Source organism: Amblyomma maculatum, chromosome 1 (genome assembly GCF_055883805.1).
Source record: "Amblyomma maculatum isolate TAMU_Amacu chromosome 1, ASM5588380v1, whole genome shotgun sequence".
Classification (NCBI taxonomy): domain Eukaryota; kingdom Metazoa; phylum Arthropoda; class Arachnida; order Ixodida; family Ixodidae; genus Amblyomma; species Amblyomma maculatum.
This window is the reverse complement of record NC_139344.1, coordinates 97,928,975-97,952,029: the sequence shown is the minus strand read 5'-3', so window position 1 is coordinate 97,952,029 and position 23,055 is coordinate 97,928,975. Positions and strand designations below refer to the sequence as shown.

Genomic DNA, 23,055 nt, shown 5'->3' with positions numbered 1-23,055 from the left:
AGCAACCACCTGCGCCGGTGGGGGTGCACTGTACGTAGTAACCATGACGTCACGTGGCGGTGGGCGGGGCGAACGCGCGCGTCGGCGGCGGCAGCAGATGCGGCGACGCCGACGCTCCTTCGATAGATGTCAGAGTGCAGTCGAGTGCATAAGACGAAGCCGCTTATAGTCCGACGTTTTCGATGCGACTGGCTGAGTCGGCGACGTAGGCCACGGCACGTCGGCTACGACGGGCGCATCAAAAAACTGCCGCTTCTGCAGACTGGCGTGGCTGGCGTGCCCGGTGCCGCAGCGCGCATGCGCACAAGACGCCCTCGAGGGCTGGTATGTTTTCGATGTGCATTTTCTAGCAGACGACAGGGCACCTACAGGGACGAACTGGTTATCGAGGCACTAATTACTATTGTGATCAAGGCAATGATGCGATGTGTTTACTGCGAATGTTCAAATGGCATAAAGCATTTACAGCCAGCCGTGGAGACGTCCAGCCCAGGAACGGCCTGAGCCTGCGTCGACGTGTTTTACTGGAAACTAATCATAATTTAAGTATCTGTATGACTACAGAAGAGTTAGAGATTACAGAGTCACAACTCTATGCGAAGTCGCTTCCACAGATTTTGGTATTCTTCCACTGAATGTACTGCAGATAAGTGAAACACCATCGTTACACCTCCTATAGCAATGCATTAAAACGAGTATGGCACACGCACCGCAGCGAAGAACTCACAGCTGTGCCCGGCCGCACTACTGACAGTTTGCATCCCAGGCATTTTTCTTTCCTCTGAACGTCTCTGAAGTCAATCCGCTTGGTATCATAGACGCAGGGCTGCCCTCGAATGCCTTCTAGCAGTTTTTCCGCAACAGTGTCTGAAATGCGCGCGCGGTCGCTGTCTACATGCAAGCCGCCATCTTCACTGCGCGTGAGGAATGCTGGGATGCGTGGCTGACGCGGTCGGCGAGAAATAGGCGAGATTCTATTTGCGCGTCGGCGACGTTGGGCTGCGTCGGCTCACGCTCGCTACGTCCATCACGCCGTGACGTTGGAGTAAAGGCCTCGGTTTTTCGCCGACGTAACGTCGCGGAGGCCGACGTGCGCGCGCGCGTGCGTTAACCGCGCCGCGGTGCAGAGAAGCGGCGACGGACGCCTGATTCCCCCAACACACAACGTCAAAAGAAGAATGAGCGGATGTGTGTACGCCGGTTGAACATGTCACCGGATGCGAAAGCACGCGAGGCCGAACGCAAGCGGCAACAGCGGCTGCTTGCATCATCGGGAGCGAAAGCACGAGAGGCACGGCGGAAAGGGTAACAGCACCTGGCCACATCCCCGGCCATCAAATCCAGAGAAGCCGAGCACAAGCGGCTCCTATATTTTGGTTCAGCAAACAGCCTCGGTCTCAGAACGGTAAACGGGTCTCGGAGGCCATGGCTCATCCATAGCTGTCATCTGTTTCATTTCCTGAAGTGCGGCTCTAGATTATCCTGATAATTCATGAAAAACAAGATATTTTTTCTATACGTATAGTTTGACGGTCATACATTTATATTTATATATACTGACTGTGTTTTGCAACCTCTAAGTGATGCAGTCCTTTACTAGCTATAACTTCAAACCCATAAGTTCAACCCCGCACTGCAGCACAATCGTTGGAGCTTTCTGTTAGGCCCTCTGTCCTACTGTCCTCGGTCCGTGAGTCAGCCGTCACCGGGAAGAGAGGATTGGTAGCAAAGGCAGCTCACTCCTTCAGGCTTTATTCCAAGGTGAATAATTGCACGCATTTGTGTATCAAAGAAAACAATGCACATCACGCGTTCAGCGACAGACAAAACGCGTCCCTGTACAGCCAGGTTCGTGCATGTTCGACGCTTATGTGGTAGTCGGCCGAAGACACACTGCTCTCAGCGGACGATGGCCCCAAGCCACACCACGCGTTACACTCCTGTGCCGCGGGAGCCGGCGCAATGCACCCCTTGTGTTTTGCAATCGTCTTTATGTCATCGAACCACCAGCACACCATCTACTTATGGCTATTGCAAGATAATCCATCCTCCAGATAAGCTATTGTTCTAACAATGAGAAACGAGCACCTTCCGCGCTTCCCGGGCGCTTTCGCAGTGGCAGCGGTCTTGTCGACGACTGTTTCGTGCCACAGCCTCCTCTCCTTTCGAGTAGACGGCCTCTAGCAGAGTCATTGTACTGCTCACGACAAAACTCCTGCGCTCAGAGTTCATAGAATGTTTCACTAAGGTGTCACGACTTTTTTTTTTCCTTTTATTTTTCTTGAAAATACAATAAAGATGTGTCCAACACTGCTTGTACCCGTAGCCATAGGCTAGTTATGGGTCCAAGAAATGAAATACAATGATGCAGACACTTCGTCACATGCATAATACAAACTAGGAACAGCGGGGAGTAGGATGTGTACATCAATACAAATTCTAAAAAGCAAGCAGAACAAGGAACAATCGCATTCATTTAAAAAAAAAAAAGGAGAAAAACATCGTGCGTGCTAAATTACAGTAATATATCAGATGCCAACGGTGCACAGTATTAGTATCACATATGATGCATGCGCTGAAAAAAAATGTTTTAGCTGCAGACGCGAAAGTTCGAGCGTATTTTATTTCTTGTGGTAGAGTGTTCCATATCTTAGCACCTATGAAAGACATTCGTCGCTCTCCATACAAATAATAGGTAGGCTGTAGATTAAAGTTTCCTAATGTTGCATTTCTGGTAGTACGTGACGATGCATAAAAAAGGGATATATGGCAGGGGTGGTTATATCTTACGATGCTGTTAACTACAGTTGCAGTTTTTAGCTGGCGCAGTGAATCGAAGGGTAGTATCTGTAGGTCGCGGAATAATGGTTTGCTGGGGTGATCCAGTTTAGAATGTGTTATGATTCGTAACGATCGTTTCTGCAATTTTCTGATCGGCTCGATATAGCTGTCGTACGTCCACCCCCATGATTCCAGATAGTATGAGAAATGACTGTGGATAAAGGAGAAATATAAAATACGCAGTGTATTTGTGTCAAAGAAGTCACGTGCTTGCAGAGCACCCGGATGCCACCTTCGCCTCCATTGCTAATAAATGATTTTGCCAGTGCAGATGCCTATCAAAGATTACACCAAGATATTTAAAATAAGGTGTATATTCTAGTACGGAGTTGTTAATGCTAATGCTAAAAAAAGATGGTGCCATTCATGGCGGGTGGCACAGGTGAGCAGGAGTTGATAAGGGGGGACTAGAATATTGGGTACATGATGATAAAAAAAAAGCCAACAAAGCGTAGTGAGCCTCCAATGAGGGTGCCTCATTCAGGCAATTAGCTAGCATAAAATGCCCTTCTTAATTGCCCGGGTCTGAGTAAATTGAGACTTTTCTGTGGCCTGGCAAATTTTGGGAGTGGTGATCATAACCCTCGCTGGCATTATTCCTGTTTCTGTGTGTTGTAGACAAGTACCTGGCATTTTAAAACTGTGGCTTAATTCAATCGAGTTAGAAAAGCACTAATACAAATATACTTGCTATGATATGTAATATATTGCTAGCAGTAGACGAATACAAAGTCTGCTTGTTAGAGCCACTGTCTTGTATTAACTCCCCCCCCCCCCCCCCCCTAAAAGAGTTGGTATCTACTTGTTTACTACGAGAGTGAAATATAGTATATTTTGTTTTCTTGACATTAACGAAAGCTTGTTAGCTGAAAACCATTCAGAAATGTTTGCCAAATCGACGTTTCCTCGATGCTATTGCCTGTGATTATTATAGCGGTGTCATCTGCATACATCAGCATTCCTCCGAATTTTAAGGCACGTGGAAGGTCGGAAACATATACAGAAAAAAGCATTAGGCCCAGAACAGACCCTTGTGGCACGCCTGTACGTATAGGTTGTGGTGACGATGAGACATTATTCATGACAACTACCTGATGACGTTCATTAAAGTAACTTGAAAGCAACTCGAAAATCCGTTCCCTAAAACCATAGTGCTTTAGCTTGTACAGAAGGATGGAATGGTCGACCGTATCAAAAGCCTTTTTTAAATCTAGAAAGACTACAGCCAAAAGTTTGTTATTATGTAAAGCACTGTTTATAATCTGGGCTAATGACTGCACAGCTGATGATGCTGAATGATTCGGCCGAAAACCGTGTTGCTGTTGGCAAATTATGTTGTATTTCTCTATAAATCTATTAATTCTGTTTGCAAGTATTTTCTCGAAAAGTATATTAATGGCACTGAGCACAGATATTGGTCGATAACTAGAAGGGTTTGAGCGATCACCGTCCTTGTATATCGGGACAACTCGGGCTGTTTTTAGCGACGTTGGGTATTTGGCGGTTTGCAGTGAGTGGTTGAGGACATGGCACAATATAGGACCGAGGATATAGATGTTTTCTTTTAACATACGTACTGTAATTTCATCCATACCTGCAGCTTTATTACTATCCATAGATACCAACGTTTAACGTATTTCGTCAAGTTCAATGTCATTCATAAAAAAAGGAATTTGGGAGTGGGTTCGGTAAGAAAGAATTTATATCTGTGTCATTTACACTGGTACCTGAAGAAATCCAACGGTAGTAAAATATGAATTAAAGCTGTTTACAACATTCTGATCAACCACGTCAGGAAACGTCTGTTTGTGTGGTTTGCCTATAACACTGTTCACTATTTCCCACAGTTTTTTAGAGTTACCGGAGCTCTGTTCGATTAAATGTGTGTAGTATCCTTTTTTCCGTTTACGCATGAGTGCCACTGATTGATTGCGCATTTTTGTATACTGACCAAGGTAATAGCTATTATCCTTATGCTGTTTACATTTGTGATACCAAAAGTCCTTCTGCTGCAATACTGCTAAAATCTGCCTCGTCATCCAGGGCGATACGGGTGCCCTATATGAGCGAACGGATTTTTTACTACTACTGTTAATTTTTGCGCGGGTCAAAGTGTCAATTAGATTGGAGAATTCGGTGTCAACGTCGTCGTGGTATAAGGTACTAGTGTCAATTGACTGGATGTTCGATCTCAGTAATTCGTAGTCAATCCTTGAACTTACTTTGGTGTGCTTTAATTTTGGTTTGGGGATGTTTCTGACCGTTACATAGGTAGGGAGATGATCTGAAATGGGTTGGCTGTATACCCCTGCAATAATTTCCGAGGCTATATTCGTTAAAACATGATCAATGACTGTTGCAGATGTACTTGTAATTCTAGTTGGAATAGTGATCAAATTTTGAAAATTAAAGGACTCCAGCAGATACGTGTAGTCACTATGGTTTGCGTGACAGGTGTCTATGTTAATGTCCCCACTAATTACAACCGGACCCTTGTGTCCTGATACTAGAGTGAAAAATATAGATTCAAGGTTTTGAAGAAATAAAGCTGCAGGTGAATTAGGGGGCCGGTACACGACACCTACGATAACAGAGTTGTCCAGTCTGATAAATAATGCTTCAATATCTGGTGTGCTGCAAGAAAGGTTGGGCAATGCTGAATAGGCGCGACTGTTGTGAACAAAAAGGGCTACACCACCACCACGTGAAAGGGAATCACGCGGATAAGGAATTGTGAGATAATCAGGAATAACAACATCTTCACCTTTTTCGAGCCAAGTTTCTGATATTGCAATGACATCGTAGTGTTTTTTGTGCTGACAAAGATAAGCAAGAAGCGAATTTAAGTTCCTTCTTATACTACGTATATTGCTGTGGAATATGTGCAAGCTACTGTTGTCATTCGTCATGAATGCCATGTCTCTGCACTGGGGTAGCCGTGGCTAGGAATCAGCTACTAGACAATTTTCGCAAGATCATCTTCACATGTCACATGTACGAATTTCGAGTTGTCTGCTTTCCTCGCCATGATTTTCCCATTAGAGACAAAGGCAAATTTCCAGCCTTTTTCTTTTTTCAGTTGGATGGCCTTGTCTAGCAGGATCTTATTTTCAGGGCAGAGGTGGTCATTCACAAAAATTGGGTCGTTTTCCTCAAAACCAAGCATCCTTGTGTTCAACCAGTTTTTTTTTCTTTTTTTTTTTTTTTTTTTTTTGCTGCTTGCAATAATTTGTCCCTCACACACCTTGAGTTGAACTTCACGATTAAATTTGGCAGCTCTGATCTTTTAGTTGGAACTCGATGCGCGACATCTATATCAGAAGCAGAGAGCTCTACTTTCAGGCACTTGGCCCCCTTCTGGACTGTATCATCTATGTTCTCATTCTCTGTCTCTGGTACTCCTTTTAGTTCAATGTTGTTGCGCCTACCGCACTGCTTCAATTCAACGAGCTCTTTTTTTAGGTTCCCCAGGTCATTCCTTAGCAACTGAAGTCTCCTTCGCTATCTTGACTTCGTTTCTTCAGCTCCGTGAGCTTTTGGCGTAGATTCCGAATTTCGCTCTTGAACTCATAGAAGCTGTCACTGTTGAACAACTGATTCTATCATAGCCATAACGTCAGTCCTAAGCCCGCCTATGGCTTCAATAAACTTCGCTGTCATTTCAATGAATAGTTTGGCTAGTTCCTTAATGGAATTTGGTGCCTTTTCAGACATGGATCTTGCAAAATCCTTTAACTCATCCATAGTGTGGAAATTCGGTTCGACAAGAGGATGCAAACAAGGAATAAATTACAAATTTTGGACCTCGTTCAGAGCAGACTGGTAGCTACGAAAATAGGTATATCATGACAAAATGTCTCAATAGCCCACTTGCGATGCGCAAGAGCGGAAGGTTAGCAGTCCTTGCACAACAGCCACCAGCCTGCTCTGAAGTGTGGTCCGTCGGTGTCCGTGCAGTTTCTATACGCGTCAGAAACGCCCCCAGTTGCGCAGGTATCCCGTGATCGATGATCTCGGCACGTGCTGAAAAGTCGGGGGTAGTGCGCGTGCGTGCAGTCGATGAGCCCTTTTTTTTTCGCCGCTGCCTTAGCCTGCTGTCAGTATCTGTGTCTCGTCAGGAAGGCCTGCGATGCGCAAGAGCGGAAGGTTAGCAGTCCTTGCACAACAGCCACCAGCCTGCTCTGAAGTGGACACTTGAGCACTTTTTGAAAAAGTTGGGCTTTCAGCAGAAAGTCATAGTTTTTCATGCTGCGAACTCGAATATCAGTTTAAAATTAGGCAGAAGAAAGCAGAAATAGCCTTTTTTCAGCAGAAATACGCAGCCCGCACGACGGGGCTCACAGCGGGTCGCGCCGCTGCCCGTGATTGGCCAAGGCGTCGCGTGACGACATTCTGAGGACCGGGGAAGCTGCCGATGCGGCTCCTTCGCTGCGCTGCGTTGATCGCAGCTCTCTGCGGCTTTGTGAATGTCATTATGGCATGCCATTTCCACACGGATGACCATCGGGATTTTTACCGCATGTATACGTACCAAATACGTCCACAAACGATGCAGCACTTCCGTTGTGGGGAGCGTAGATTTGGCCCGAAAACTTGCTTTGCTTACAGTGAGGCATTTCGAAAAGTAGTGTGTGCCATTATTAGCAGAAACTACATGGCTCTCAGCGAAACCTCGGGCCGCATATTCCTGGGAAGGAAGGGCAGCGAACAATGCCTTAGCCGACTACCTCCCTCTCAGGCCTCTCCCTAAAGGTCATTGTTGTGAAAAATGAACCCAAAGCTTGGTGTACCAAAATCTGCTTTGAGTGCCAGCCGTCCTAACTTGGGGAAACGAAGAATTTTATAGAAAGGGTGAAGCAGTACGCAGCTGCCACCAGACAAATTAACAATAAGCGAAGCGCGGTTGCGGAGCTCTGCAAGTCATACGAGGCATTGACGGGGCCATTGTGCTGGAGAGCAAGTCAAATGCGCGCAGAATGCTGCTTGAGTGATACGACATTTAGCAGACATTGAAAGCCTTTTGTGTTTATCTTACTGTCACAATACATGTTTAGTGATTTGATGGCTGACGCATGTTGAAAGCCAAGATGCAGCACCTCCGCACCCATACCTTCATGAGAAAACCGTGTTCCGAAATGTGTTACAAGAGCTTCGTCGTTTTCATTTCTAACTTAATGTGCATCCCCAAATAAGACAGGACTATGTAAAATTACGAGGCAGCAACGGGTGCAAAATCGCAAAGCCATGTTTGAACAACTTCGATGATATTGCTTGGACGCACCGAAGGAAACCTCGCTCTTGCGTTCTTTACCTGAATGCGCCTATACCCAGCAAGGCGGTACACTCCTTATCTTCTAATAATGCTCCCGTAAGGGTTCCACGAACATATCAGGCACGTGCCGTGCTGGAAAAGATATCGCAGTCTTCACAACCTAGCTTCGACACAGCAGTGGACTCTTCTTAATCATCTGCTAGTTCGCAAAAATCATCAGCGCGTGCTAATAATCAATTGTCCATGTTTAGCACAGAAGCCGTTGCGCGAAGCTTGTGCGAAAAAAGAAAAACGAGATATGCGAATGCAACCATGCGCCGATGCTGTCTGACCGCCTCTTCATGAAATTTCAGTCCATGAAGGGATTCGCTCATGACTGTCCCGACTGTTTTGTACAAGGAAACAGAAGGAACCGCGTCATGGTTCAGCCATGCCTTTTTGTCAAAGCCCTATAGATGTCGCAGTAGGAACAAATTGCATGTAGTCACAATTACGAAAATGCTTCGAGTAGAATGTTTCCTTTGGTCGGCTTGAATTTATCTCTGTTCTCAGCAAAGCCGCATTGCGCCGCGAGCTTTTAATACAATGGAGGATTACATGGTCGCGTCCACAGCTGTTCGTGCATCCGAACACATGCAGAGCTGTGTTGTGGCAGGTGCACAACCCTAAGTTGACGTGTTTTGTACGTCCGCAACGCACGCAAAACGGGGAACAGCGCACGCCGAAAACCCCCTCAGTTGGCTCTGAATGCCTCCGGCTTCTCAGAGTGACGTCACGATGGACGGAGAAGCGAAGTTTCTCCCACCGCTTTCCTCCTCCCACCGCGCGGGGCGCGGGAAACTTGAATTGCGCGCTTTCAGTCGACGATTGCGCAGGTGTTTTATGCATAATCGAAAAAATAACTTCACAGGCATGAGCAACAAATAATCTACTTCAAAAGCCTATAGTATTGGTACATTTAAAAACCGCTGCAGTATCCCTTTAAGGCCTTTTTGTTCCCTGCGGTCGATACCACAGATAACGTATTACGTATTGGTGGGGCTCAGAACGCCATTTCAAACGCTAATAACTCACTCTGAATTCAGGGCCTTAAAGCTGTTATTGGCTTCGGGCCTCCTAATTTTTGTCTTTCAGGAATTTGAAAGTGCTGTCCATCTCAAAGGCCATAACGGGCGACTCTTTGGAATCATTGTTCGTGGAGCTAGATGTCGCTGCTTACGACAGGGTTGTTACCGTCAGTGGCTTCGCAGTGGCCGCCACATTCAATGTTGCTAGAATCTGCAAGTTTTCCCTGCCCGTCACCGCAACATGCTGCACCACCCCCTTCTTGTTAGACCAGCATCACCGCCAAATTCCTGAATATTGCTTTCGAGATGTTCGGAGTGCTCCACGGGCACATTCTGCGCCTCCGTCATATCGTTCGCTCGGTTTTACGCCAACGCATCGGTGGTCGGTTTTGCGAATAATCGCAAAAGTAGCTAATGCAACTGGACATGTTAGATCCATATTCGAATCGGTTCTACCACTATTTAATTCGTATTTGATTCTGTATTTGGCTACAATATTCGTATTTGGTCCGCACACGCCTTCTCAAAACCAAATTTCCCTTTATAAAATATTTCATGGCAATTACATCATTTAAGGTTTGCATCACTGGTCACATAGTTGACACCTTATTTTGCTACGCTTCATGCCATTTCATTTTCCTTTTTATTCGGTCCTCTGTCATTGTTCGCTGTTCCCAGTGACGAAACTGTGAGGGATGACGTCACGTTCATCATTCCCCGCGCAGTATGCTACTTGCTTGAATAAACGCGCCACACGCCCTTGTCCCACTATAGAGCTCAGTCACAACGGCTAATCACAGAGCGCGACGACGTTTAACACGCCTTAGCTTCATCAAGCAATAAAAGCGAACGTTTTCTGCGCGCTTTTGTTGCTTCGCGCCTATTCCGCTCCAGGGCATGTTTCAAAAGTGGAGGTGAAAGGAAGCGTTGCACTCATATACTGTGCAATATGAGTGCACGTTAGAGACCCTAAGGAGGTCGAAATTTCAGGCGCCCTCTACTACGGCGACCCTCACAACCAGAGTCGCTTTGAGATGTTATACCTTAGAAATCAAACCAATCAACGTTTCAAAGGTGACTTGAAGCTTGCCCTGCACACTTGGCGTCGCCGAGGTTTTGCTCGCAGCCCAGTCTGCTGCTTCTGCGTCTATTTACAACTTTGTGTGCCTTGAACCACGTGCCAAACTCGTGATGCTCCTTGTTCTTGGACATATTATGCGAAAGGTAAGTCGTAAAGTAGGTGCTCAGCTCAACACGAAGCAATGTTTTAAATTACCGGTTTATTTCAGTTTTTCGAAGTATGTCCTCAAGAGGGGTCTTAATTTATACAAGAAGCCTTCCCCTGTCCGACATTTTGTCAACTGAGATGACATTATAGAAACAAATAGCCTCCTTATACACTTCATACTTTACACAAAACCTTAAACAAACAAAAAGATTGCGGGCTCTGACGTCCTTGTTACAATGGAAGTTTTGACTATAACAACTATGTATGGCTAACACAGTTTGTTTAATTTTGGGTTTTCCGACCACAATTCATAGACTTGCACCGCTGCCAATCGGAAACTAAGCGCGCATGGGGCCCCCAAAGTCCTTTGAAAATTTTACTTTCGTTTTGGGAAAGTGTGCCTACCTCGTCTCCCCCCTGAAGTAATTCACGACCGCCACCCTGAACCGCCTACATATTTAATCATCTTATAGCTATAGGGCACGCAAGCGATTGCCTGTCACCAACAGATCCACTTCGTATGACACTCCCCGTGGAAGCAAAGAAACCAAAAGCCGCGGGTGCGGCGGTGGTTCAGATGCTCCGACACTCCGACTGCAAGACCTCAAGTTGAATACAATTTTTTGTTGCACGTGGGTGAACAGAAATGTTACTTATTCTAATATATAGCCTAATGGTGTGCTAAGTTATGGCTGCGGTGAGATCGTGACGCTCTGGCCATTGCGGAAACATAATTGTCGCTGTGCCTCTCGTGTCGAGCCCTTCTGGTGCTCTTTACGCGCTCGGGTTCGGAAAGAAAGCGGAGAAAGGCAAAATACCTTCCACTAGCAGCTCTTACATTGTCAACACGCGATTACATCCCGGAAAAGGGCAGATCAGGATGTTATTTTGGTTCTTAAATTTATATGAGTCTTTGTTCTAACGCGAGCTTCTCTTGCTCTAATCCGCCTCGTTTTCTCTCAAACTAGGCCAGAGCCACACACATGGCCTTTATTTAATCTGGGATTTAATATCGCCAGTGAAACTTCCTCACTTAAACGTGTAGTATCACAACAATCAAGGCTGAATGGAAACTCGCGGCAAAGTGACAACGACACAGCGCCGGCATACGTCGGTTTGAAGTGTTTACAATCGCGACGCTGTGGGAAGCGAAAGGCAAGCACTCTCACCTGACTTGCGCCAGCGCTGACGCTGACAGCGCGACCAGCAAAACAGCTTCGTATCGTCGCCCCATCATTGGGAATCGGAAGGTAGCCCCGCAGAGCGGTGCTTCGGCTGACTGCTCGGGCGACCTGACGATATTGTTGCGGAATGGTCCCAGCAGGCGCGGGTGGGGGCAGACGGACAAGTGGATTGCCACATCTGTCTTCCTTGCCTCAGAGGCTGAGACCGAACGGCGCACTCAGCGCCCCTCTCTCCACACAGGCCCTCGGTCCCCGGCGCGACCTAAGATAGCTGTTCGCGGATAAGCCAGAGCTTCACGCAGCAATATGCGAGGGCACCAAAAAAAAAAAAAAAAAAAAAAATGACGGCAAATGCATGAACCGCAGGTCGACGTATTTTCATTGGTAGCCCCCAGTTCTCGAAACATCCAAGTTCGAACCTTCACATGAGTATCACTGTGCAATAAATTAAGCTTATTATTTCGCTACTTCATTGATTTATGGTGCTAAACAGCGGAAACCCAAGACAATATATAAGAGAGTGCGCGCAGTATATATAGTTATCGTGTTCCTGTGTGCTCGCCTTTGCGCTCTCTCTTGCGCTATGGCTTCGTTCTATTTACCAGTTCTGAGGAGGATGCGGAGCCTTCCTTTGTAGCCGTTTGACTTCACTAGAGTATAGAACTGAGTTGCTATACTCTCCGCACAAATGATAATGTAGTCCTATTAAAACTCCCAAAGTAATATCTGTTCATCATCATCATCATCATCATCATCATCATCATCATCAGCCTGACTATACTCACTGCAGGGCGAAGGCCTCTCCCATATTTCTCCACTTAACCCGGTTCTGTGCTAGCTGCATCCACTTTACCCCTGCGAACTTCTTAACCTCATCCGCCCACCTAACGTTCTGCCGCCTCCTGCTACGCTTTCCTTCCCTTGGAATCCAGTTTGTTACCCTATAAGCGACCATCGGTTATCCTCTCTTCGCCCTACATGTCCTGCCCATGCTAATTTCCTCTTCTTAATTTCCACTAGAATGTCAGTAACATCAGTTATTTCTCTGACCCACTCTGCACGCTTCCTATCTCTTAATGTTACCCCTACCATTTTTCGTTCCATAGCCCTCTGAGTTGTCCTCAACCTAAGTAGAACTCTCTTGGTTAGCCTCCACGTTTCAGCCCCATAGGTGAGTACAGGTAAGATGCAACTGTTATATACTTTCCTCTTTAGCGATACCGGTAAGCTGCTAGTCATAATCTGCGAGTGCTTGCCAAATGCGCTCCATGCCAATCTTATTCTTCTTGTTATTTCCTTTTCATGGTCCGGATCTGCGGTTACTACCTGTCCTAAGTAGACATATTCGCCGACTACTTCCAGTACTTCGCTACCTAATGTAAACTGCTGTTCCTTCCTGAGGCTGTTGAACATTACCTTAGTCTTCTGCACATTGATTTTCAAGCCTACCTTTCTACTTTGCCTGTCTAGGTCACCAATCATTATTTTTAGTTCATCCCCCGAGCTGCTTAGCAAGGCAATGTCATCAACAAATCGCAGATTACTGAGGTATTCCCCATCTACCCTTATCCCTAACTGCTCCCATTTCAAGTCTCTGAATACTTCCTCTAAGCAAGCTGTGAATAGTACTGGGGAGATTGTGTCTCCTCACCTAACACCTTTCTTTATGGGAATTTTGTTACTTTTTTTATGCAGAACTATGGTTGCTGTGCAGCCACTATATATATCTTCCAGCACTTTCACGTACGGCTCGTCTACCCTCTGACTTCGCAATGCCTGCATCACCGCCGATGTTTCAACTCAAATGCTTTTTCATAATCAATGAATGCTATGTATAAGGGCTGGTTATATTCCGAGCATTTTTCTATCACCTGATTGATGGTATGGATATGATCGATAGTAGAATACCGTTTCCGAAAACCTGCTTGATCCTTTGCTTGATTGCAGTCTAAGGTTGTCCTGATTCTATTAGCGATTACCTTAGTAAATACCTTATACGTAACAGACAGTAAGCTGATTGGTCTGTAATTTTTAATGTCCTTAGAGTCCCCTTTCTTATAAATGAGGATAATGTTTGCATTATTCCATGGTTCCGGTACCGTGATGACACCAGGCACTGCGTATACAGGGTGGCCAGTTTTTCTAACACGATATCTTCCCCGTCCTTCCGCAAATCTGTAGTTATCTGATCCTCTCCAGCTGATTTCCCCCATTTCATAGTTTCTAATGCTTTCTTGACCTCATCCTTTGTCACTGGTGGACGTTCTGACTGTTTTTCTCTACCACCAATCTCGTTACGGTCCTGACTTCTTTGGCTACTGTAGAGATCTGTATAGAACTGCTCGGCTACTTTGACTAGCTTGTCCATATTCGTGATGACGTTTCCCGCCTTGTCCCTTATCGCATACATCTGGTTTTTGCCTATGCCCAATTTCTTCTTTACCGCTTTAAGGCTTCCCCCGTTCTTTACAGCATGCTCAATTTTCTCCATGTTATACTTCCTTATATTAGCCACCTTGTTTTGATATCTTGGCCAATTCAATCTGGTCTGTTGGATTGGAAGCTTTCATACTCTGGCGTTTCTTGATCAAAGCTTTCGTCTCCTTAAACAGCTTACCGGTATCCTCTCTAACTATCCTACCGCCTACTTCTACCGCACATTCAGCAATGATATCTCTGAAATTATTGTTCATTGCTTCTAGGGTAATGTCGCCATCCTCGTTTAGAGCTGAATATCTATTCTGTAGCGAGATCCTGAACTCTTCTGCCCTCCCTCTCACCGCTAATTCTTACTGTAATGATCGAGCAGGCTGCGTCGCATCCGGAGGCAAACATTTATTTTCCACAAGCGTACAAGACAAGGCACATATATAGTCACGTAGGAAAGGCGTCGAACATCACGTGATAACACTGGGTGATCTTATCGGCACTTGGCAGCAACACGGAACATCGGCTTCGGCATGTTATCACGTTATCACACCCCTTCCCCCTCAGCTAATGCCGTAGCGCTGCACAGGTCGCCGTTCACGAGTAGACCGTCTAAGAACCACTGGTGCCTCATCCTTGGGTAGTTCGGGTTCTGTGCTTGGAGGCGGTAGGAATCTGAAGAAATCACCGGTTGCATTAGCTGGTGTTGCCGGTTCCGACACCCATGCCTTTCGCAGATGGTCCCGATGCCGTCTATGCAAATTTCGTTCAGACGTCTGAACTTCGTAGATGACGTGGCCCAGACGGCATAACACCCGAGCGGCCAGCCATGTAGGCCCTCGGCTGAAATTTCTCACGTGCACAGCATCCCCACACTCGAAAACCTTTGACGGCACACGTTGACACAAGTCCGCGCTTTCCATGTCGGCGTGAAGTCTTGACAGGGCAGAGCGGAAATTCCGTCCCAACATGAGCTCTGCTGGTGCCTTTCCGGTCTCAGCATGAGGGGTAGAGTGCTGCTTGAACAAGAAGCGAGAAACTTTACAGGCCACTGTGCCTTGTCTCTGCTTCCTGAGTGCACACTTGAGCTCGCGAACCATCCTTTCTGCTTTTCCATTGCTCGAAGGATGATACGGCGCTGTGTACATAACCTGGATGCCGTTTAGCTTTAGAAATTCCCGAAATTCCTTGCTTGAGAAAGCAGTCCCATTATCAGACACGATAAGATCTGGTAGACTGTACGATGCGAAAATTCTACGCAACTTTTCCATCACTGAAGAGCATTGAAGAGACGGCATTATCTCGATCTCAGCCCAGTTCGAAAACGCATCCACTGCCACAAGAAAACAAACGCCTTCGACTGGCCCCGCAAAATCGATGTGAACCCTGCCCCAAGGTCATTCGGGTTTCGTCCAGAAATGTGTAGGTGTCTTGGGATCACTGTCTGTTCTCGTGACAAGGTTTGCAGTGCCGAACGAAATCTTCGATTTGCGCGTCAATTCTGGGCCACCAAACATAGGACCCCGCGAGAGCTTTCATAACCGTAATGCCTGGATGATTTGCATGTAGCATGCCAAGAATTCGCTTTCGCAGTCGTTCCGGCAGCACTACTCGGTTTCCCAAAAGGATGCAGTCGCGATCGACCGATAGCTCATATCGCCTGTCATGGTAGGCACAATATTCTGGTGGCACCTTGTGCTCAGGCCAGCCGTCGATAATCCAAGACTTTACTTGAAGTAGTTGAGGGTCATCCCTGGTAGTGCCACTTGTGCAGTCACTGGGGGATACATTGCTTCTAACAGAAGAACGTCGCCCGGCGGCTTGGTTTCACCTCGCGCCTCCTTTGCTGGTAATCTGCTTAATCAGTCAGCATTGGCATGATCTTGCGTTTTCCTATAGTCAAGGTGGTATTCATAAGACGACAGCATCAACGTCCAACGGAGTATGCGTGGTGACAATACAACTGGAATTTGCTTCTTTTGTCGAAATATGCCGAGCAGCGGTTTGTGATCAGTGAGAATAAAGAATTTCCTTCCACAAAGATACTGATGGAAATGCCGGACGCCAAAAACGATGGCTAAAGCCTCTCGATCTATCTGGGCATAATTCCGCTCGATCTTTGTTAACGTTCTTGACGCATACGCGATGAATCTCGTCCTTCAGGGTCTTGGTGCGCTAGGACTGCTCCTACTCCCACCGGTGAAGCATTGCATGACAGAACTAGAGGCGCGCTGGGATCAAAAGGCACCAGCAGCGAATCGGACGTTAGAAGCTGCTTCAGGCTTTCGAACGCTTCCTGGTGTTCTGCTCGTCACACCCACGCGACGTTAGTCTCCAGTAGACGATACAAAACTTCTGCGGCCTCGGAGCGGCCTTTCAAGAAACGATTATAAAAGTTCACCATACCAAGAAATGCTTGCAGCTCTTTCTTGGTTTTCGGTACAGGCACGTGATGAATGGCTTCTACCTTAGCTTTCGATGGGTAGACACCACGCGAGTCTATCCGGTGGCCCAATAATTGCAGGCTCTCTTTGAAAAATTCGCACTTTGCCGACTGGACCCGCAGTCCCGTTCTTGCAATTCGTTCGCAGACCTCGGCGAGCATTTGGCTGTGCTCTTCGGCTGTTTCGCTGGCCACCAGAATGTCGTCCAGGTATACAGCTACTTGCGGTAGACCCGCGAGTACTGTGTCCATTACGCGTTGGAACAAACCGGGAGCTACCGACACGCCGTACGGCAAACGTCGCGCGTTGTACAATCCTTTTACGGTGTTTATCGTGAGAACCTGCGCTGTAGAGTCATCAACTACCAGTTGTTAGTACGCCTGCGTCAAGTCCAACTTCGAAAAGACACGGCCTTTGCCCAACTTTGCGAATAATTCTTTGCTCGTAGGCAAAGGATAACCGTTGCTCCTCAACGCTTGGTTGACTGTGCTTCGGTAGTCACCGCAGATTCGGAGCGACCCTTCTTTTTTCGAACAACGACTACAGGGGTAGCCCATTCTGAATACTGCGTTGCTTGTAGAATTCCTTGTCTCTCCAATCTGTATAACTCGGCTATCACATCGTCCTTAAACGCGAACGGAATGCTGCGACATTTCAGGAACTTTGGCTGGGCATCCTGCTTTAGCTCAATGTGAATCGGCGGCAGTGTAGCGCCTGCAAATTACTCGCTAAAAATATCTGCATACCTCGACAGGATAGCTTCTTGCCTGCTGCTCAAGGTGTGAAGACCGGTTAGCTCTATGTTTAAAGCCTTGAACCAGTCACGACCTAGAAGTGTGTTGCCCTCATTTCTCACTACCAGTAGCGGCAGCTCGCAAATTAGCCCTTTGAATTCTACGGGAACCCTGGCTTTTCCGACAATGTCCGTCCAGGTGACGAGTTGAGCATCTGATACTTCCGGGTCGATATTTTTAGCGACTTGCAGTTTTTTGTATTCCTTGCGGCTCATGATTGACCTAGCTGCTCCGGAGTCGACTTCCATCTGTACGTCCTGCCCACCAATGCTGACGGTGACAACAAATTTGGGACAGTTCGTTACCTGACTGATGCTCAGTAAAGCGTCGTACTCAGTATGCGCCAGCGTGGATGCAGCCTCCAGCTGATGCTGCACTTGCATTTTTTTTCCTCGACACGCCTTGGCTAGATGCCCTTTTTTAGAGCAGTTGAAACACATAGCGTTTTTGAACTTGCAGCGATAAGCTTTGTGCTTCCCACCATATCGGAAACACCTTTCGTCCGGAACATGACTCGACGCTCCGACGCGGTTCTCTTCCTCCTGCTCGTTTTTAGGGGGCGTGCTCACTTTTGCTGTCACGTCTACAGCTTCCTGCTTATGCTGGTTCATTACGCGTTGCTCTTTAGTGGCTATTTGCGCGGTCACTGCAAGATCGTAAGCACTCTTGAACGTCAAGTTTTTTTCTATCAACAGTCGCTGCTGCACAACGCTGTCCCTCAAACCGAACACCAGGCGGTCACGCAGCATTACATCAAAGGGCAGCTGTTTGTCGCCAAAGCCGCAGTTCTCAGCTAGCTTGCGTAAGGATGTAACGTAGTCAGCTACAGATTCATCGTAGTGCTGGTCTCGCTTCGAAAAACCGTACCTTGAATATAACTCTGAAGGCTTCGGGTTGACGTGGTCCTTCACGGCGTCGACGATGACTTGGTACTCGACATTTGGCCGTCGTTGAGGTTTCACGAGGGTTGCTATCAAGGAGTACGTTGTCTCCCCACAACAGCTGAGTAAAGCTGCCTTCTTGTCGGCGTCACTCGTCAGCTTGTTCGCTGCGCAGCACAACTCGATGCGCTCCACGTATTCTTCCCATGAAGAATTTCCGTTGAGATTGAACTCGCCCACGCGACTGCCGAAAGCCATCTCGCCAACCACGTCCGTCCTTCCCCCGCAGGGTTATCCCATCCTCGTCGCCACTGTAATGATCGAGCAGGCTGCGTCGCATCCGGAGGCAAACATTTATTTTCCACAAATAAAATGTTTCCACGTCAGCTTCGGGTTGACGTGGTCCTTCACGGCGTCGACGATGACTTGGTACTCGACATTTGGCCGTCGTTGAGGTTTCACGAGGGTTGCTATCAAGGAGTACGTTGTCTCCCCACAACAGCTGAGTAAAGCTGCCTTCTTGTCGGCGTCACTCTTCAGCTTGTTCGCTGCGCTGCACAACTCGATGCGCTCCACGTATTCTTCCCATGAAGAATTTCCGTTGAGATTGAACTCGCCCACGCGACTGCCGAAAGCCATCTCGCCAACCACGTCCGTCCTTCCCCCGCAGGGTTATCCCATCCTCGTCGCCACTGTAATGATCGAGCAGGCTGCGTCGCATCCGGAGGCAAACATTTATTTTCCACAAGCGTACAAGACACGGCACATATTTAGTCACGTAGGAAGGGCGTCGAACATCACGTGATAACACTGGGTGATCTTATCGGCACTTGGCAGCAACACGGAACATCGGCCTCGGCATGTTATCACGTTATCACACTTACTAATCTGTTGCGTTCCTTCTTCAGATTTAGGCCAATTCGGAACCTCACCCTCCTGTGGTCGCTGCATCGCACTTTCCCGATTACCTTTCCATCTTACATAATGGCGGGGGTTGAACACATTATGAAGCCAATTTCATTTTTAGTTTCCCCGTTAACACTTTTCCATGTCCATTTCCAGTTCTTCCGTTTGCTGAAGAAGGTATTCATGATTCGTAAGTTATTGCGCTCTGCAAACTCAACTAGTAACTCCCACCTGCTATTCCTAGAGCCAACGCCATAGTCACCTACTGCCTGATCTCCTGCCTGCTTTTTTCCTACCTTGGCATTGAAGTCGCCCATGTACTTTACGTTTCGCATTGCCGATTCTACATCTTCGTAGAAGCTTTCGACTGCCTGGTCATCATAACTACATGTAGGTGCATAGGCCTGTACAACTTTCAGTTTATATCGCTTATTAAGACTAATTACGATGCCTGCCACCCTCTCATTAATACTATAGAATTCATCTATTATGCCCGCTATATGCTTATTGACAAGGAGACGTACTCCTAGTTGTCGCCTCTCTGGTAAACCTCGATAACACAATACATGCCCATCCTTCAGTGCAGTATATGCCTCATTTGGCCTCCTAACCTCACTAAGCCCTATGATATCCCATTTCATACCCTCTAGTTCCTCTAACAGCACTGCTAAACCAGCTTCACTATCTAGGGTTCTAGCGTTAAACGTTGCCAGGGTCAGTTTCCAATGGCGGCCTGTCCAGCGGAGCCAGGAATTCTTAGCACCCCCTGCTGCGTCACAGGTCTGACCGCCGCCGTGGTCAGTTGTTCCGCAGCCGCTGGTGACTGAGGGCCGAGGTTTTATGGAGCTTATCAAGGGAGGGTGCGGCCAATTGCTGCACCAGGGTAGCGAACTCCTGTTCTGGTGAGGGAATGCGTTGCCGGAGGTGTTCACCGGCATCAGATCGCACCCCAAACCTGTTTATGCCATTCCATCGACCCGCGGATTTTTTTCTTTTTTTTTTAAATCCAGTGGAGAATCGCGCGGCACCGGGATTTGAACCCCGGTCCTCTTGGATTCGAGGCGGATGTTCTAACGCTACGCCACCGCTGCAACTATAGTAAATGTAAATTGCAATTAAATAAAACGTTTTCCTCCAGCATTTGCCACAATTTTGGCGCTGCGTCAAGCAAAACTCCTCGAGGACACTTTAAAGGAGGCCAGAGAGCCGCTTTCTGAGCTGAGAACAGCGCATACCGGCACATAACACCGACTCAATAAAAAAATTACATAAGTAATGAACATACGAAAGGACGCATATTACAGGAAAATTCATACAACCACAGGCATTTAGCTCAAGTTCGAGGAATTTAGCATGTGTAAGCATGGCATATTCGGGTTTTGTTCATCTAGTTTATATAAAATCATTGGTATCAAGTACATTAATGACTTAAATGTATGATTTGTTCGACAGCGCCGCACCAAACTATTTTCCGGTACTTTTGAGGTAGTTTTGATAGCGGTAATTTCACAGGTTTATTTGGTGCAGAAGACGGTAGTTGTAACGCATAGAATACTGATCGTATTACGTTCTGTAAAAACAACTGATGCCCTTTTTTTGTTTAAATATAGCGCTATGCACATGTCCTTTAGGGCAGTTTCACCTCAAACTAATGTCAAATATTTTGCATGTCCAGGAAAGGACTGTAAATGTGCAGCTTCACATGAACAGCAAGCATGCCACGGTATTAAAATAGCGCACAATCACCGCGAGGCAATACAGTTACCACCTGATTTACGTGAGTGCCCTATAGGTCAGCAAAGCGCGAAAGGAGTCGGTTGTTAAATTTTATTGTAGGGAACGCAATAAACGGCCACGCGAATACCGCTAAGGTTGTACATAGAAGACACACAAGAAAGTATGATGACAAGTACTATTGGGCTTCGATGTTCAGCACTACAAGCACAGCATGCCCCTTCTGATTGGCGGTCTGCATCCTCACTTCTGGACGATTCGTTTGATCATGCATCTTTGTAGCCCGCTGCACGCAGGAGCGATCTGCACGAACACATTCTACAGCGGCAGTCTGCAACGAATATTAAAGGAAACCCAATATTTGCAAGGCCACAGATACGAAGTCTCATGCATAAAAAACCATTTCACGGACTGTGCGACGCAACCTGGCCCGTTCTATAACAGTCATGAGAGTATGGGACGAACAACACTACAGCGGCATATGACAAAGCGAGTTTGGGAAACGGGTAAGAGCGCTGTACAGCCATTTGTTCGATATTTGCGTGATACTGTTTCTTGGCCGAGTGCACTATTGCAGAAAATGCTTGCGGGGAATGTCTGGAAGACTGCAAATTCCGTTACAGTCAAGCCATTCGGTAGCCTGAAATGTGTAAAGGTATGAAGCAAAATGCATGCTCTATCCCCCGGTAACAATTCTACTAGTCTGGATCGCAAGGGAAACCAACTAAACTTTTTTTCCCCGGGAACACGCATCCCGTAAACATTTCCTGCCGATAATACATATCGCTGCTTCGAGCTTCGGCTTCCGATGGAAAGGCTTTCTGAGCGAAAGGCAATGCCTTTCACTGCACACTCCTCACTGCGTCGTCAAGGGAGTCAAACTCTGCAGGCTCCTTATACTGCGCGCAAGGCATGAGCTGCCCAGAAAATCTCAGACACTGCCCTTTGTACAAAGTATGCATACAGCTCCCCGCTGGCGACGAAGTGTCTGGACGCTCAATTCGAGTTCTAGAGACGTCGTTGCTGCTGTGTGTTTCAAAAATATGCGAGGGACCGTTCCGCTTCTATTCTGCACGTTCTGTCTGCCAGAAGCGCCCGATAAGCTCCACAGCACAGTCTGTAAACTGCTCAAGCTAAACTATAGCAGGGACCCGTTTATACGAGGCAACTACACCTCGAACAGAGGCGTGCCGCAAGGGTCAGTTTTAGCGCCTTTGTTCTTTAATATCGCATTCATTCCTTTGGCGTGGAAATTAGCTGAAATACCGGAGGTGCAGTTCATTATTTACGCAGATGATGTCACAATATGGTCTACTCATAAACGCCTTGGGACACAAAATCCTTATTTGCAAGAGGCCCTAAATACACTAGATGAGTACGAACGAGATGTAGGTCTGGAGCTGTCATCCCAATAGTGCAGCTACATTCATGTTGCAAATAATAATGGACGAAAACATTTGGCAGCGAAAAGAGTTACGCTAAAGATTGAAAATCCGGCATTACAAGAGGTGGACGAGCTGAGAGTTCTTGGCCTAGATATTCATAAATCCGGCAAAGGAACACAATGACTCCATAGGAGGAAAAAAGCAGCTGCCACTTCCTTGCACTTGACAAAAAAAGTATTTCGTCAAGGGGAGGAGGAGCCCGAACGGAGCTGGCAAGACATCTTGTAAAATCGGTGCTTCAGTCCAGGATACTGCAGGCCAAGTTTCAAAGACTCACGAGGCGACAGTGGACAGAGTTAGCAACGATAAATAGGAACGCTATGCGCACAATCACTGCCCTTACCGAAACATGCCCTCATCCCTATTCTTCAGGAATATGCGCAGATCAACACACTGACACAGCTCATTGAACAGAGAGATGCAACAAGAAATATGAAACGAACATGTTATCCCTATGGCATCCTTGACCAATTCGGTGACAAGGAAACACAGACAACGGCTGAAACTCCTTCATGGGAGTTCACGACCATTACGACAAACAAAACGACTAAGCTAGGTCGTAAAGATAAGCCGGTGTCTCGCCCTCTGGTTAATGTACTCCCAGGAACCTGTATTGCATATACAGACGCGTCGATTATAGAAAATGGCGACAGAACAGCACCTACCTGCTCGACTCACGCGAGGAGACAGATCAATTAAGGGGAAATGAGGGTGCTCGTTATAATACATGAAGGAAAGAAGCCAACAGTCGGCGAGGCCAAGGAAAGCATTGGGGGTGGTACTTTATGTCTTTTTTTTTTATTTTTACTTGGATAATCACAGAAATTAGTAA

At 46.9% G+C, this 23,055-nt stretch overlaps 1 protein-coding gene across 1 annotated transcript in view; it reads right to left on the bottom strand.

Moving 5' to 3' along the window:
* The window catches only part of LOC146203278 (lysosomal aspartic protease-like), a 40,232-nt gene extending 21,836 nt beyond the window's left edge, over positions 1 to 18,396 (bottom strand). The window contains exon 1 of the mRNA XM_084602988.1: positions 17,739 to 18,396. Within this exon, the coding sequence (XP_084459114.1) occupies positions 17,739 to 18,396 (658 nt within the window). The remainder of the gene's footprint in view (positions 1 to 17,738) is intronic.
* Positions 18,397 to 23,055: the final 4,659 nt, after the last annotated feature.